Genomic DNA, 15,976 nt, shown 5'->3' with positions numbered 1-15,976 from the left:
ATTTTAGATCAGGCTAAACTATTAAACACTTAAGTAATAGCTTTAACTGAGCAGCACAGACAGCTCCATCTTCTAACAGACGTCACAGCCAGGTTCTACCCCCCCCCCCCCGCTATCAATACACCATCTTGAAATGCCAAAATAAAAAAGGATTCACGGTTGAAGTCTTTTCTTGTGTACAACATTAAAATAAGTGAAGTGCCCTTTAATATCAAGACTAATGTGATTCTTATCACTGAAAGGTAGCAAGCTGCTCACTTGAAATCCCCACTTTTCCAAGCTATTTTGAGAAGTACAGTGAAAGCACAGTGAAACCCCAAATTTCAGAAAGGATAGTCTCAAAATGGACAATACAATACTTATGGATGTCTGAATTGCTGAGACTAATACTAGCAACAACGTTTTTAAAAAGAAAAAGTATATTCTTGATAAGTCACACTTCTAATGGTTTTAATCGAAGCAGAATAGAAACTACCTGATCATTACTAAGCCTGCCTTTCCTTTGTAACAATAGAAAACAGTCTGTGGGACAGGAATTCACTGCATACCTTTTAACTAAACACAGATTTATCTTTAAACAAAATTCTTGTATTCATATGCTCACATCAATTCTGCAAAGACTTAATATTACCCTATTGATTTTATCGTCCCCTTCTGTAGAGTCTACTATTGCAAAACAAGCAGCTTTCATGCTTATGAGCAATTAAAGGCTAGTTTCCATTTTAATAAAATCAATTCTATATTTAGTCAAATACCTATTTTTCTGCAATGCAGACAGCTGAAGTTTTTCAGTAAAGTTACCTATTAAGCCATATTTATCAAAGGGAACATTCAGTAGCTAATTGATTATTGCCACTTCAAACTATTATATTGACAACACATCTCTATGGTAATCACTATAAAAACATGGTAATCCTACTCCTTTCCTGGAGAGTTAACTTCCAGCTTCATATGAAAGAGTTCCTTGAAAAGCATACCCAAACTTGGTGGCAATATCATAGACTTGCTTTTCATGCTGAAGAACCTTTTCTCTGTCACCCTCAAAGAGCAAGGTAGCTACACATAGTAAGTTGGGATCAAATCCTTTAAACTGAAAAGAGAGAAAAGCTTGTATTATGTCACAGCCTATTTGGTAGAATACAAGCAACAAGTTTTTCAAATATACAGCATGCAGTCTGGTTAAAAAGTGTTGCAACTAAGAGGAAAGATTAGGAAAAAAGACATTTTTCAAAAGTTTCCTCCCAAGAAAATTAAGTTTTTCCTTGAGAAGACAAACATGCACCAATGCACTGAAATAACAGATTATATCTGTCACCTTTTTCCTCCTGTTAAAAGGCAGGATAGACATAGCCTATGCTAAAAAATAGTTCTTAAATGCTTGTCTAATGCTGACCAAGAGGGAGACATTGATATTCTATTAACTATTCCTGTATGAAAGCAGGAATATTATTTATGATGACCATAAGCATCACTGTTTTCACAGTAGTTGTATTGGCAACGTCAGACTGATTATCTCTGTGCTGGAAAAAGCACTATGGAAGTAAAATAACTTCTCAACTTCTGGCAGAAAACATATCCCAGTGGAAACAGGGTGAAAGCCACCTCAACGTGAGGAAATACTTCTTTACTGTGAGGGTGATGGAGCACTGGAACAGGCTGCTGAGGAAGGTTGTGGAGTCTACTCTGGAGACTTTCAAGACCTGTCTGGATGTGTTCCTGTGTGATCTGCCCTAGGTGCTCCTGCTGCACCATTGGGGTTGGACTTGATCTTCAGAGGTCCCTTCCAACCCCTATGATTCTATGAAAAGCTATTAATAGTAATGCAGTCAGACTGTATGGCTTTGTTTTAGTACTAAGTCATATTTTCATAACTGGTCTGAGAAGTAATGTTTACTTCCTCATAACAGCTACCTAAATCCAGGATTATGCTGTTTCCTGCACTGAATAACCATGTTTGCAGGAGCCATCTAGTTATCCAATTTAAAGAAAAAAACAGTAACAAGACAAATTATTTAATATAAAAACCTAGTTGAAATCATTTTAGCACCAGATTATTCTGGATTAAAAAGGGTATTCACTGGGATGAATTCCAGAAAGACAGAAAAATAATTTATATGGGCAAATCAAGATAAATATCAAGAGGTTATCCCAAAATTCTAATTCACTGTAACAAGGCTAGAGCATGCCTTCACAAAAATCTGGGCAGAAGAAAAGAGTTAAGTGTTAGCCTCTCTCCATCAGTATTAACTGATAAGCAGTGGTCTACAAGCTTGATAAACAGTTATAGTCTTGTCCTGTCACCAACTCCGTTAGACAAGGCACATTAATCTCACCTATGGATATAACCAATAAGAACAGCTCTCATGAAATAACTCTCAAAATAATCTCATTTTGGATTAAACCAACTAGAAAATATCCAGTTAACCAATACCACAAGGTAGAATCTTCTACATTCAAACTGAGGTGCATTAGAGACAGTATATCACAAGTCTTGATTTTGTGAATAGCATACAAAGCTACGAACAGTATTAAAGCCCAAAAGTTACCTTTGTGATGTAGAATTTTTTCAGTCCATCCAAAAATGATGTAAAAATGGAAGCAACTTGTGGTTTAAGAGCATGACCTTTGGCAAAAAGTGGAAAAAGGTGTGTTGAGGCAAACAGTACTCTTAAAATTCCTACTTCAATGGAGAAATAAAAAAATGCTTTGTATTCAAAGTTGCAAGAATCACTTAAAGCACTTTGATTATCATAATTAATGAGACACCTCTACTAATTCAGAAGAAGAATTTTTATTAATATTTTTGAAAGCCATACATACAACTGTGCACAAGTATTTGACCTTCATTAAGGCTGCCATAGTTTATATCTTCACAAGTATATGGCACATGGAAAAATTTATGAGCACTTCATTAGTTTTTACACTACAAAACTAAGCAAAATCAGTGACTTTAAGAAGTTATGCCAAAACCACCGAAACCAATAGCCAAAAATGGTGCAAGTTAGGAGTTAAGCAATTTTTTCTTTAACGGTTATGTCACTTGTGCAAAATTTCCTACATAAAGCTAGTAACTGCTTCCTTAACCACATATGGGGAACTAAAAGTACCAGGTTATATAAATGGTGTCTTGGAGTCTGTTAAATTAACATCTCTGCCTCAGGACTGGGTTTAATTGAGATGAAAGTCTTTTACTGTTTGTTCCATTGTTTTTAGTCACAATCAACTTATGAACTCCCATTACTGCTTCACTTCAACAGTCTTGCATCTGGTCTACATGCTGTGAGCCCAATTCATAAAAAAAGTTATGCACCATTTACATGATACTTCCATTTAAAATACTTCACAAAGTATATCCTCTGAATAAAGCATGAACTTGAACTGATTGATCTTCCCTTTTTGATAAAGAGGGACTTCTCCCTGCAGATACAAACAGACTCCAAGGAGTACACCTCCAAACACACTTAAGGAAGTACTCAAAAAAGCACTTGATAATAAAAGGACATGATAACTTAAGCCACAATCTAAAAAACTATTGGATTTAAGCCTATCTAATAATTATTACAAGAAACATCTACAGACACACCCAAAACTATTTTCTGCAGGTGACTGTATAAGCTGCAACCTCAGATCAAAGCTAAGAAGCAGAAGAAAATTTATTTGGTGTTCGGTTTAAAGCTTGTAATTGGTCAAACTTCTTCCCAATTCGAAAAAAAAAATGTATCTGCCTTCTGTTGTGTATGTCTGAGATAAATAACACAAAAGAGTGACCAAATCAAGCAGATAGTCTTGCTGATCTTACAGATCCCGATTTCCTTGGTTTGAAAAACAAAAGTTCAGCTTCTGCAACACCATCATATTAATGCCATTTGAAGTCCAGATTAATCATTAAGGCTTCTGTCCAACAGGAGTTTCAGAAATTCTGACTTGTTCAAGTGGTATTAAAAGAGGTTTTCAAGGTCAGTCACACTTCACATTTCCATCTTCTGGGTACAATCAAAACAGCATGGTCTCAGGAAGAGCTGCAAGTTCTGTAAACTATTAGCTTTTGGATAATGGAATTTCAAGTTCTTCTCAAGAGCCAGAACACATCTTTTGGCAAATTTCCTGCAGCATCAAGTGTTAGCTTTCCCCAAGTGCTCAAAAATGATTGCTCTGCATGTCTGACATTATTCTATTTAGGTATTTGAACTAGTCAAAATTTCACAAAACCTGTCTGTTCAGTAATCTAGGAGCTTCATTAGCTTTCGATACTTAAAGCCTACAGCTTACTTCTGGTTTGCACAGTTATGACCTGTACTATTTGAGTTTGTTTTGTAAACAGACAGCTCACTCTGGACAAGCATTTCATTGCCTCTCCCCCACCGAAACAATCATTGCCACATCAGAACATTTTCAAAAAACCTGCTACTTTTAAGGAATCTGTACACCACTTGTGATGTACTCATAAAATTTAAAGGAATCGACCTACTTACCTTCAAAGTAGGGTTCACTCTATACCCATCTACTTATTAGGACTCTTAAAAATAAAATGTTTGTATTACTATATTGCAAAACTGCCATCTCTGCTCCATTACAGCAAAATACAGGGAATGCCTCCAGAATTTCAAAATCTCCAGTAGACTATGCTAAGGTGGCACAAAAATCTTATGTATTTATATGCACAGCATGACTCTTTACTGTTGTAGTTGATACTGTCTTCCCAGAGACAAAGACAGCCTTTTGTTTCTGAAAGTGCACTATCTGGAGTATGAACAGTATTGCCTTCTTTGTCCAATTTTGAGCAAAAGAATTCCTGCCTAAAACACACTTAAGCTACTGAAAAACAAACCCCTGGAAAAAGATATTCGTCCAAGAAGATCTATGTACTTACCAAACTGAAACTGTGCATTGTCCACTAGGCGAATTGATGCAGGAGCACATCTCTTGTGGGCAAAGTCAGGGGAATGAGAGGGAAGAACAAAAATATTATGTACAGTTTTGCTGAAATTCATGACAATCAAATTTTCATTTCAAAACAGCATATGAGAAAGCACACGTGGATACCAGACACCTATGGCCATTGATATCATTGAAATGGGGTGATCATAAGCTTATTTTAAAAGCAACATCTGTCATGTATGTCTAGATACATTGCATTGAGGATTTTCAGTTTAACATCAAGCCAACACAGAAAGTATCCAAAGCTCTTTGACCTTTAATTATTGAGTGTTTGGCTAAACTGCCATAATGCACTAAGGATCTCGTACTTGATTAGAATATCAAACTTATGTTGCTGTGTAATCAAATCTACACATACAAAGTTGTATTATATTGAAAAGTCCAATTGTTGTGGGTTAACCCTGGCAGGCAGCTAAGCACTACATGGCTGCTCACTCACTCCCCCAGAGTAGGACAGAGGAGAAAAATCAGAAAGGCAAAAGTGGGAAAACTCATTGGCTGAGATAAAGACAGTTTAATAAGCAAAATGGAAAAAAAACCATCAAGAAGTGATGGGCAACCAAATACCAACAGCCATCCAATATCCAGCCAGTCCCAAAGGAATAGCAACCCCTGGAGCACTCCTGTTTATTTCTGACCAAGATGTTATCATGGTACATAGTATCTCTTTGCTCAGTTTGAGTCAGCTATCCTAACTGCATTCCCTCCCAGGCTCTTGTTCACTCCCCACCTACTTGCTGATGAAAGGGGAGAAAGAAATGGAGAAAGCCTTGCCACTGCATATGCACTGCTCAGCAGAGGCTAAAACACTGGTATGTTAACATCATTTTGGTCTCAAGTACAAAGCATAACACCACACAGCTACTTTGAAGAAAATTAACTTCACCCCAGCCAGACCCAATACACTAACGCTCTGCCATCAGACCACAATTAAAATCCACATCTGGGTCCAATCTAGGCTCTGTGCTGTAAATATGAAAACCAGTAAATATACTTGTGTTCAATTAGACAAGCTTCTGGTCATCCACTTGCCTACTCGGTGTCATCTGTGATGGCCAGGACATAGCCTGAATTTTATGTTAGTCTTCATTTAATCACATGGACATGGATAGAGGAGTACCCTGTACCGCTTGGTTTGACATATTCACCCTCCATCTTATCATTAACATGTATTTGCTCACTCAATAGAAAGAAAGAACATAAGGAAGTACTAAGACAGCTAACCTGGCAGGTTGACCAAAGAAAGCTACAGAAGTTTTAAATGAGATCAACCCCCCCACAACCTGCAGGCTCATTATTCTTACATTAAAGTAGACCAATAGAGAAAAGAAACAGCTTTTCAGATAGCAATCACTGTAATTACTACCAAGATTGATGTGAATAGAGGAGTAAGTAGTTCAGGCTCAAGTAAGCAGTGAAACAGCAGCGGCAACAGAAGCTTAGAAATGGAGCAACACTAAGTAGCTAAACAACATCTTATTTTCATTTTCTAACTAAGCTCATAGCAGGGAAAGATATGAGATTCTTAATTGACTTAAAATGTTGATCAGCCATATGATTAAGTATTTCCAAACAGTCTGCTTAGGTACCCTAAACAGAAAGAACACTAGCAGTACAAACATGACAGAAGAACTGGCAAGTGCTGCTGACTAGCATATACATGTCGTTCACATACCAGTTTGAACATCTGGCTTTGAACATTAAGTCATTAATTTAGACCAATCACTGGAAAAAATGTAAAGCTGTTTAGTTTGGCATTAATTAAAACATTTCAGAAATTAATTCCCCAATTCCACCATTCACAGAAATGATTTGACAGAGTTTGCACAGAGCAAAGAGAAGTTTGTCTACAATCGTGAAGCAAGAGCAAGTGTAAGAGCCAGTGTAAGATATGCCTGGAAGCACAGCCATGAGGAAAAGCATAACAGAATTTGGAAACCCGTGTCTGAGTTTTGCTACCTGAAACCAGCTGACCACAGATCTTAAGTTTGAGCAAGGATAAAATTAGTTTTCTTTTTTTTTGTGATTTTACTTTTCAGTTAAGTCCCTTCTAAGTAGCTGCAGTAGCCGAAATCAAGAGCATGTTTTCCAGTCAGTGTCTGCCTCTAGGGCTGATAACGTTTTATGTTTATAGTTATGGAGAGAGAATGGTATGCAGAACCTAGGCCACTTCTTGCTTCTAAAGAAAACATCTTATGCTCCAGAATCAGAAGGAAGTAAAGGGTCACACCTGAGACCCTCCTTTGGGGAGAAGTAGACCAGACAGGTGACCTAATTTAGCCAAATGAAGTATTTCATCCCATACACATCATACTGGATATAAATTTGAAGGATCACAAGGGGCTCACTCTCTTTTCCATGGCCAGCATCCTGGAAGGATTCCACCTGCTTATCTGACTTTGATCCTGATCCCTGTGTTCCTGCACCCCAGTGTTCCTACATCCCAGCTCCCATCTGCCACCGACTCCAGGACTTTTCCCAGGCCTGCCCTGCAGCCTTGGTGGTAACGTGGGCACTACTGGGGGGTGCAGAGACAGCACAATAGTGCTTTTGTGATATATTTGTATGTATTTGTATATATTCATTACTTCCTCTTTTCAGCACTAGTCTCATTAAAGCTCTTTAGTTTATTTTCCAACCCATAAGAGTCTCTCTCCTTTATTCCCTCTCTTTTCCCTGTGGGGTGAGGGAGGGGGGTTAACAGAGAGCAATCATTTGTTTAATTGCCGGCCCAACATGGCAGCATAAGTACAATGCCAAATCAAAATATCCAGCTCATCTGAATGTGCTACTGTGCAAGTATTTTCTAAACAGGCCATATCCTTCCACTGCATTACTTTCATTCCTTTTCACTTCACAGCCATAAATTCAACTGCCTTTTACTTGTACACTGCAACTCAATTTCTTTAAATATAGGTCCCTTCAACATAGTTCTGAATTAACCTGAGGATAAAGCTCTACTGAAGGAGGTGCAAAGCCAAATAACTCCCACTAAAAAAAGAGCCATCAAAAGGTACATCCAGTGTCTGATGCAGAATATCTAGTAAATTCAGGATGTGCTCAATCCTCAACTGCATAACTTAAAAACCCTCATGGATCACATATGCTTACAAGGTTCTTACCTCAAATCCTTGGTTATTAACTGCCAGAAATACTGGAGCATCAGCACACTATTTAGTACTAGAATCTGTGATCTTCAGTGAAGTCAGCTTCCAGCTTTTCCTTACCTGCTTTGCCACTTCCCGTAAGCAGGCCACTCCTCGTTCAAAGTTGGGGAAGACCACAGAGCCGTACTTTTGGTATTCAGGGACTGGGCGAATCTTTATCGTCACTTCAGTAACCACTCCAAGAGTTCCTTCAGGAAAAAAAGAAAAATTTAGTCAAGTGTTGCAAGACTGTTGTAACATTCTGTGATTCTGAGATGTGCTCTTCTTATAATTTATCCAATATAATAACTGTTTACCAGGATGTTGTATGTTAACAACAAATTAGAAATTCCAAAAATTCAGCACTGCAGTAGTAGGTAATTTATTCCTGCCTGTTTACGTGGTGAATTCTTACAAGATATCCTCTAAATGATGATATTTGTTACTAGAATTGTAGGCTAACTCTACAGATCTGTTTTAAGCACTGTTCAGAACTGCTTAGCTTCAGTCCTAATTGAGGTCCCAATGTATTATACTAATACAATAAATTCATGCCTGCATAATGCCACCCACAGACACACTGGAAGCCACAGTATTAAAGATGCTGAAATCAAGCCATTACAGAAATTGAATTAAGATGCAGTTATGCAAAATTATTGTGTTTATACCTTCAGATCCCATAATGAAGTGATGGATGTCAGGTCCTGTGGACATGCGAGGTACTTGACAGTTTTTTTCTACTATTCCTCTAGGAGTTACCATTTTTATATGAATCACCTGTTTAAACAATATACAATGACTATAAATGTCAACACTAAGCACAAACATTTTAAATTATGTTTACTTGTTACAAAATGCATATTAAGCATGACACAGTTTATCTTTGTAGACTTTGGACATTCTGTAGGCAGCACCAAGAACTTTTGGGGTAAACTGAGGACTGTTACCAACAATTAATTTCTAACTCAGCATGGTTGCCCACACAAGAGATTGTTTCCAGTTCTGTGCTAAATGAAATCTGTTGGCTATACACAGACAGTACCACTTAAAATTGTTTTGTTTCTCAGTGTAAAGAGCACTTTGTGTACTAGGATTGCAATCCAAAATATATACAAACTACTTCAGAGGAAATAAGTGACTGTTTAAATTTTGCTTCAGAACTGCTGCTTGACAAAGCTTATATAAGTCAATCATCAGCTGCTACAGAAAGATTTCTATTAGGAAGAAAGAAGTAAGCTTTTGGAAAGAGATTATCAATATTGAAGACTTTATATATATATAAGGCTAGAAAGCAGTTTTTAAAAATCTTTCAGTGTTATTGCTTCTAGCTTTACTCATGAACATGCAATTCAGAACCCAAGTATTTTAATATCTTAAAGTATTTTATACCAAGAAAGGGTGGGGTTTGTTTTGTTTTCTAGTGAAGTCTTTAAAGAAAGCAAAATTACTTGATTTCAAATGATGGCTTTAAAACTTCCAATCACAGGTAGTTGAGTAATTTTTATCCTGCTTCGAGTTGTTAAAGAATTTCATTATATGCATTTTATGAAGTGTTGATTCTGCACTAAGTAGATTTTAGGTAGCTTATATAACATACCATTTCTAGATATAAAGTTTCATCAGAATGTAAACACTCCCCTGAAACTCTCTCACTGTGGCATTTTGAAACTCATGAACTGTTTCGGATCAATTTTCAATCCTATTTCCTTCTAATGAAAATTTCAGGAGCTGTTTTAACCTGAAGTTATGCTTCCATGCTAGAAAAGCTTTCTGCTTCACATCTCCCAGTACAAGCTAAACTCTACTATTCAGTAACACTTCAGGCAGTAGGGGACAGATAACACTAAGTGCTAGTAGTCTCAGTTCAGCTAGGCCTACTGAATAAAAACTGTGTAGTCCCTGTCAAACTCAGTTACTGATCACGTAAAGTATCGCATTTGTGTGTGGAACAAACATGTCTGAACTATGAGCTGATGAAAAAGCCTAAGGTGATGGGGATACGTAGCTAGAGTGTGCTGCAGGAAGAAGTGAAAAGCCCACAGGTGGAAGGACTATTGTACAAACTATGAGAGAAAGCAGGAAGTTTGAAGCACTGGCAGGCAAAGTCTGAACAGTGGTGATTTAACTTCAATATATACAACATATTGGATAGAAAAGGTAGATTTTTAAAATCAAGGAGTACGCTTAAAAAACCAAATTGCCTGGGTTAATATTTTACAGCTTAAAACAGATTCAAGACTCTGCCATTCAGAGCCCATGGTTTCCTTCCTTAGGGTTCCCTACATATCACATGCTGGCATTAAATTTCACCAGAGTGCAGGTACATGGCCAATTAGACCATGTATACTGATTTGAAAAAACTGCTAGCCTAGAGGGAGGTCAGAAAGTTTAAAGACCTAGATTGCTGTCAGAGTTAGCTGATTCAACTACACAACTCCAGGAACGTACAAAAGGTAGGAGAGAACATGGGTCTTTTGGAATCACCCTAGAAGTTTGACAGGATTATTACACTGGGTTAACAGATAGCACGAAGCAGTGGAAGAAGGCAGAGTTGGGACAAGGGAACAACTCCTTTAGCTAGCCAGTGAGTATCAAAATGAACCTGACTTTTAGATCAGTGATAAGGATTATTAGTACTAGTACAAAAAACAAGCATTTCAGTCTAGATTTGCTGCCAGAACTTAGGAGAACTGCAATTTACTATTCCTTTTTCCTCTCATTGGAGCTGTTATAAAAAGTTAAGCCTACAAACGGAATAATTAAGTAGAAAAAGTATTTAACATATTTACCAGATCTTCAATGTTTCCATAGATGTTTTTTTTCATGCCTGATGCTCGTGTTGCTACCCATCCTCCTAGTGAGCTGAACTCCATGGAGTCTGGCTCGTGGCCTGTACAGAAGCCACTTTCAGCAAGCTAAAGAAACGGAAAAAATACATTCTACAGAGCTTGCATTTGTTTAGTATTAAAAAATCTCAGTATTCTAGGGTTTAACTTTTTTTAACAAGTAGGTATTCTGACAAAATACTCATTTATTCAGGCACAAGTTTTGTCTTTGATACATAAATGAAACAACCTGATGCTGCTTCTACTGTGCTACATATCAACCTATAATACTCCCCCATATTTTAAAACTAAGATCTCTATTGTTCACAAGAAGGTGCAAATTCAAATACATATGGAAAAAATTATAACTAAGCAACTGCCAACTTTGCACAAATGCTGCCAATAAATAAGGCATTTAATCTCTTGTTCTTTCTATCCTAATGTGATATGCAGCGGGTCTGCAGACAGAAAATGTGAGCAAATTGCCTGTACTTAATTCTCTCAAGGAGTGATGTGTTTTAATACACAGCCATCTGGTTGGGCTTCCTGTATATACTGTCAACTATTTGTGATGCAGATCACGCGTTCCTGTACATTAAGTAGGCACTTGTTTCTCATTTTTCTGTATTAGCCTGGCTTTGCCATCTGCACAGCACCTGAGGTTGATTGGATGCCCTCAGAATCTCAACACCAAAGCTGTCAGACAAGAAGAATTAAAGACCCAGCAGTTTCACATGCAGTGATAAATGCATTAGTGCATTTGAGATTAACAATTTCCACTTGACCAACTGATAAAAATCCAGTTGGACAAAAGTATTTAAGTATGCTTAAGTATACCACATAATGTGGATCATTAACTATGTTCTGTTCTGGACCACACTTTTGAGAACTTTTAACTGAAAGTACAAAGTGCTTGGTCTACACTCCTTGAATCCTGTTTTATGAACAGCATGTGCTAAAGGCTCTTATAAGGCAGGGGAGAAATTATGCTATTTACTTTGCAGATACAAGAGACAGCCTCATCCAAAAAATATGAGTGTGTACTAGCTTTTCTGATAGAATCATGACCTGATTATTGCAAAAACAAATATAAAAAAAATTGTTCCATCTTCGTTAGCCTTTTGCCACCTTTAGTCCTCACCTATCAGCTATTATTATTACATACTCTGTTCTGACAGAAGTGGCTAGAGGCTTCTCTATAGAACCTGCTAATATTCGGATTTCTGATCCCACAAAAAATACCACCTTAACCACATTAGAGTTACTAGCCAAGATAAACAAATGTGCAAAACACGTTGATTTTGAATGCCACATATAACACTTGGTCTAACTTTTGCCAAACACCAGGTTTTCCAATTCTGCTATTTGTTTTGAACTCAGATCTTTATTTTAGTTACTGTTACAATGTTTATTATCTCTCTAAATGAGATGGTCTACTAAGTAACTTCAGCACTCAAAAAATCTTCACTGCATGGTAATTCCTAAATAATGCTGGTGAAGTCTCTTAGGGCAAAAGAAGTTGGATTAGCCTCCAATCCAAGCAACCTGCAAACCAAGCAACTTTTCAAATAGTTTCCTCTTTGCTCAGTCCAAAAGGTATCTCTGTATTCTACCTGTATTTCAGTGGAAGCTTGCATTGACATTAGCTGTAACATTAAATCGGTTATGCTCAGATTGTACCAGACAAAACAAGCACAGCTTGGAGTCCTAGCTTAAATCACATCCCATCTGCTAGTAATACTGGATTTCAGTATACGTAATCATAGTTTCTAAAATACATACACTTAAAGTAGATAACCTGATTTTGTAATCTTTGCACACTGCACAGAATTCCTCGTGTACTCGGCGTCACTCCATATCTTAAAACCTTTGTACAAATACTAGTTTGCATTCAATACTGGACAAATTGACAGCCTGTACTCTCTTTATACTCAAAGAAATAGTTGTTTGATCAAAAACTAAAAATATTGTGACAGTAGTACTTCAGCTCAAAAGAGCTATAAGCAGCAAGGGAATATTGTCCTTTACTCCCTGTGAAAGAAAAAGCAGTGGCATATAAAGGCTAAAATAGCAGTGAAATACCAAACTACCACTCTAGAAAATATGTCACTTAAATGCAAAGAATTTTCCCTTTGCATTTGAATTCCAAGCTTGAGAGAAACAAGCAGATCTCCCATGAAAGAAACAGATCTGGAAAGGTTAAAATATTATAACAAATTACAAAAGGGACAATTAGAGGGATGGGAAAGGCTATTCTTCTCATCATAAACAACTCTGTTAGCCAAGTATGACAAGTTTTCTTCTAAAAAGTCATTTGGAATAAAATATTTTGAAAACCCTTCAAAGTTCTGCATATTTGCAAAGTGTTTGTAGGCACTAAGAAAAGTTTAATCAATACTTAGCTATCAATAAGTCCTAGAATATATATATTTTTTTTTAATAAGCAGAGCTGCACAGCCTGAAGAACAGTAACATCCACTACTTGCTTGATAATAGAGGAGCACCAAGAAAGACCCTGAGAAGGCTGCTGCAGCTCTGCTAAAACTACAATTAAAATCCACTAGAGGTCACTTAGAAATGAAGGTGATCTAATTTTCCACTGAAGCCTTGTTTGGGGCAACTCTCCATCTTTTATGTTACTCTCCTGTAGCTGGCCTTAAGAAGCAACAATAGCAAATATATTTTTTTATATGCTCTAACTTTTAAGGAAACTACCTTGGGCCAAAGTGACTAAAACATGCCTCACAGACAACTTGAACTTTTCCTGGTAATTGGTACAATCTAAGGTCTGAAACAGAAAGCATGGCATTACATCCTATGAATTGTCAAACTGTTACTGTAAAGGCATTTTGTAGCTAGAGCTAAACAGAAAAAAATTGATAATGTTCATCCAATACAGCATTCAAAGGGATATGGTTCACAGCCATGCATACATATGCTTACCACACCACTCCACATCAAAACACACAAGAATTAAGCTAGAACTCTATGACTTAGACAAGATGTTTAAGAATTACATGGAGAAATACCAGATGCTTGACAAATTAAAAATACCTGTTTTTCCAGATCTTGCCCAACAATGCCAGCTTCCACACAAGCTGTTAAGTTTTTCTCATCTATCCAGAGAATCCGATTCTGTTGAAAACCCAATTAAAACTAAGAATCAGTGTTAAAGATTGTTGGTTCCCTCCCTAATGCTATAGGATCAACATGCCTCATCATACAGTTTATTAATACAACTTCAATTGTTACAGCCATGGAAGCAGAGACACCCCCCCACCCACTCTCTCAAACTGCTATATAGCAGGTTACAATTTATGAAGTCACCACTGCAAGAGAGTGACATACTTAGTTAATGCTAGGAATTTTTACAGAAATGACGCAAAAGAGCCAAAAAGAATTAAGTTAAATCTCTTACAGATGTAGCACATTGATTTTCACAATTAACACAATTTAAGTTGCCTGTATTTGACTATCTGGACATTAAGTATCCACTAGGAAAAGTATTCTTAAACATACTCCATGGGTTAAATAGATTGCAGTGAGTTACTCCAGTTCAGGTCCCAGATTTTGACACTGTAAGCTAGAAGCAAGATACAGTACAGGATGTCAGAATATGTATGTACTTCAGAAATTAAAGTTATATAATCCTTCCAAATACTTTAATCCAATGAGACACCTGTTGCCCCATTGTAATAAACAGGAAAAATAGTAAACACTACAAGTTACATGGTGCACTAAGCACAATTGCCAATGAAAACAATCAATGTGAAGGAGAAACTCAACAAATGTGTTTAGCTTTGCTGATAGTAAAAGATGCCACAGAAGCTTCAGCTTCCATTCTTCATTCTTAAGTACACTTCTGGTGTACTTATATAATTGTGTATTAATATTGTACAGAGGAACAACTCTAACTTCCCCCTGCCTTGTTTTTTCAAGTGACAGAAATGTGGACTCCCTGTAGTCCAACTTGAACTATGGTTTAGACCAATTGTTTCCTCACAACATCTGGGCTAATTATTCAAAGTCAGGTATTTCAGCTCCATTGAGACAACTTCAGTTTCAACTGCTTAACCAATCTAAGATGCTTACACAATTCAGCTTTCGGGCAATATTGACCACACATATAAGAAGATATCCCTCAAGTGTCTATTAAAATAACAGAACTTAGCCAATTACCTTAACTGCTCCAAGACCAATGCTTCTTTTCACCTTAATTTCTTTATTTCCCCTCATTATTAAAGATTACAATAATTGGCTGGCAGAGTCATTCAAGACACATGAAAGTGGCCTATTTTCTGACTTTGTTTCAGCTAGACATGTAAGTATACACTAAAACATTATAAGAGTTAACCACATTCCCTTCCCACCCCTAAACTAGACAGATTCCAAAGCTGTAAGCTATGAATCACTGAGTCCAGTTAATATTGTACTCTTTGGATTTCGCTCCACCCAAACATCTTCCTTCAATATCCAACTACTGACCTTGCAGGAAAGATTGGTTTGTACCCAGACACACAGTGAAACAACAAGCTTAACTGAAGTACCACTGACTGAGTAGAGACAATGCAGCCAATACCCAGGTCTTGCCTTCAAGGCTAAAGGAGTTAACATGCTCAACAGGTGCTGAGAGCAGCAGAGCTTTACATCAAAGATGAAGCTGTTTCTGAAGCATCTCATCATCATGTAGTCACAAAAGTACCATTTTAGAAGTATACAGCTCGTTCATAACGGAAAGATGAAAAATAGAACTAGTTTTACAGAACTTCATTTCTAGACTGCCATAAAGCTATGGACTTCACATTCTCAAGAATCTCTACACAAAAAAAAATCATCTATGTTTTTTCTTTGAAGTTGAGCCTTCAAGTTCATTTATAGAGATGGATTCACCTTAAAAATACTTGAAGCAAAGGTTGGTAAGTCTCAATCTCAGATTCAAGTCCCTATTTAAAAGGGCAGAACATTTCCTTGATGTTCACTTAAAGCTGCTCTTGGAAGGCTTAACAGGTTTGGTTTTATTTAATACATACAGGTTATGTGAGGTAGTACAGGACTAACAGCAGCAAA

General features: G+C 37.0%; 1 protein-coding gene across 3 annotated transcripts in view; it reads right to left on the bottom strand.

Annotated features, from left to right (window-relative positions):
- The window catches only part of AGPS (alkylglycerone phosphate synthase), a 59,366-nt gene that overhangs the window by 18,989 nt on the left and 24,401 nt on the right, over nt 1-15,976 (bottom strand). For all 3 annotated transcript variants that reach the window (XM_051623015.1, XM_051623013.1, XM_051623014.1), the window contains exons 8-14: nt 13,964-14,044; nt 10,874-10,999; nt 8,753-8,861; nt 8,166-8,293; nt 4,871-4,922; nt 2,547-2,623; nt 978-1,090 (exon numbers count right to left, since the gene is read on the bottom strand). In XM_051623015.1, the coding sequence (XP_051478975.1) occupies nt 978-1,090; nt 2,547-2,623; nt 4,871-4,922; nt 8,166-8,293; nt 8,753-8,861; nt 10,874-10,999; nt 13,964-14,044 (686 nt within the window). The remainder of the gene's footprint in view (nt 1-977; nt 1,091-2,546; nt 2,624-4,870; nt 4,923-8,165; nt 8,294-8,752; nt 8,862-10,873; nt 11,000-13,963; nt 14,045-15,976) is intronic.

This window comes from Apus apus, chromosome 6 (genome assembly GCF_020740795.1).
Source record: "Apus apus isolate bApuApu2 chromosome 6, bApuApu2.pri.cur, whole genome shotgun sequence".
In the NCBI taxonomy this organism is placed as follows: domain Eukaryota; kingdom Metazoa; phylum Chordata; class Aves; order Apodiformes; family Apodidae; genus Apus; species Apus apus.
This window is presented reverse-complemented; position numbering and strand designations above follow the sequence as displayed.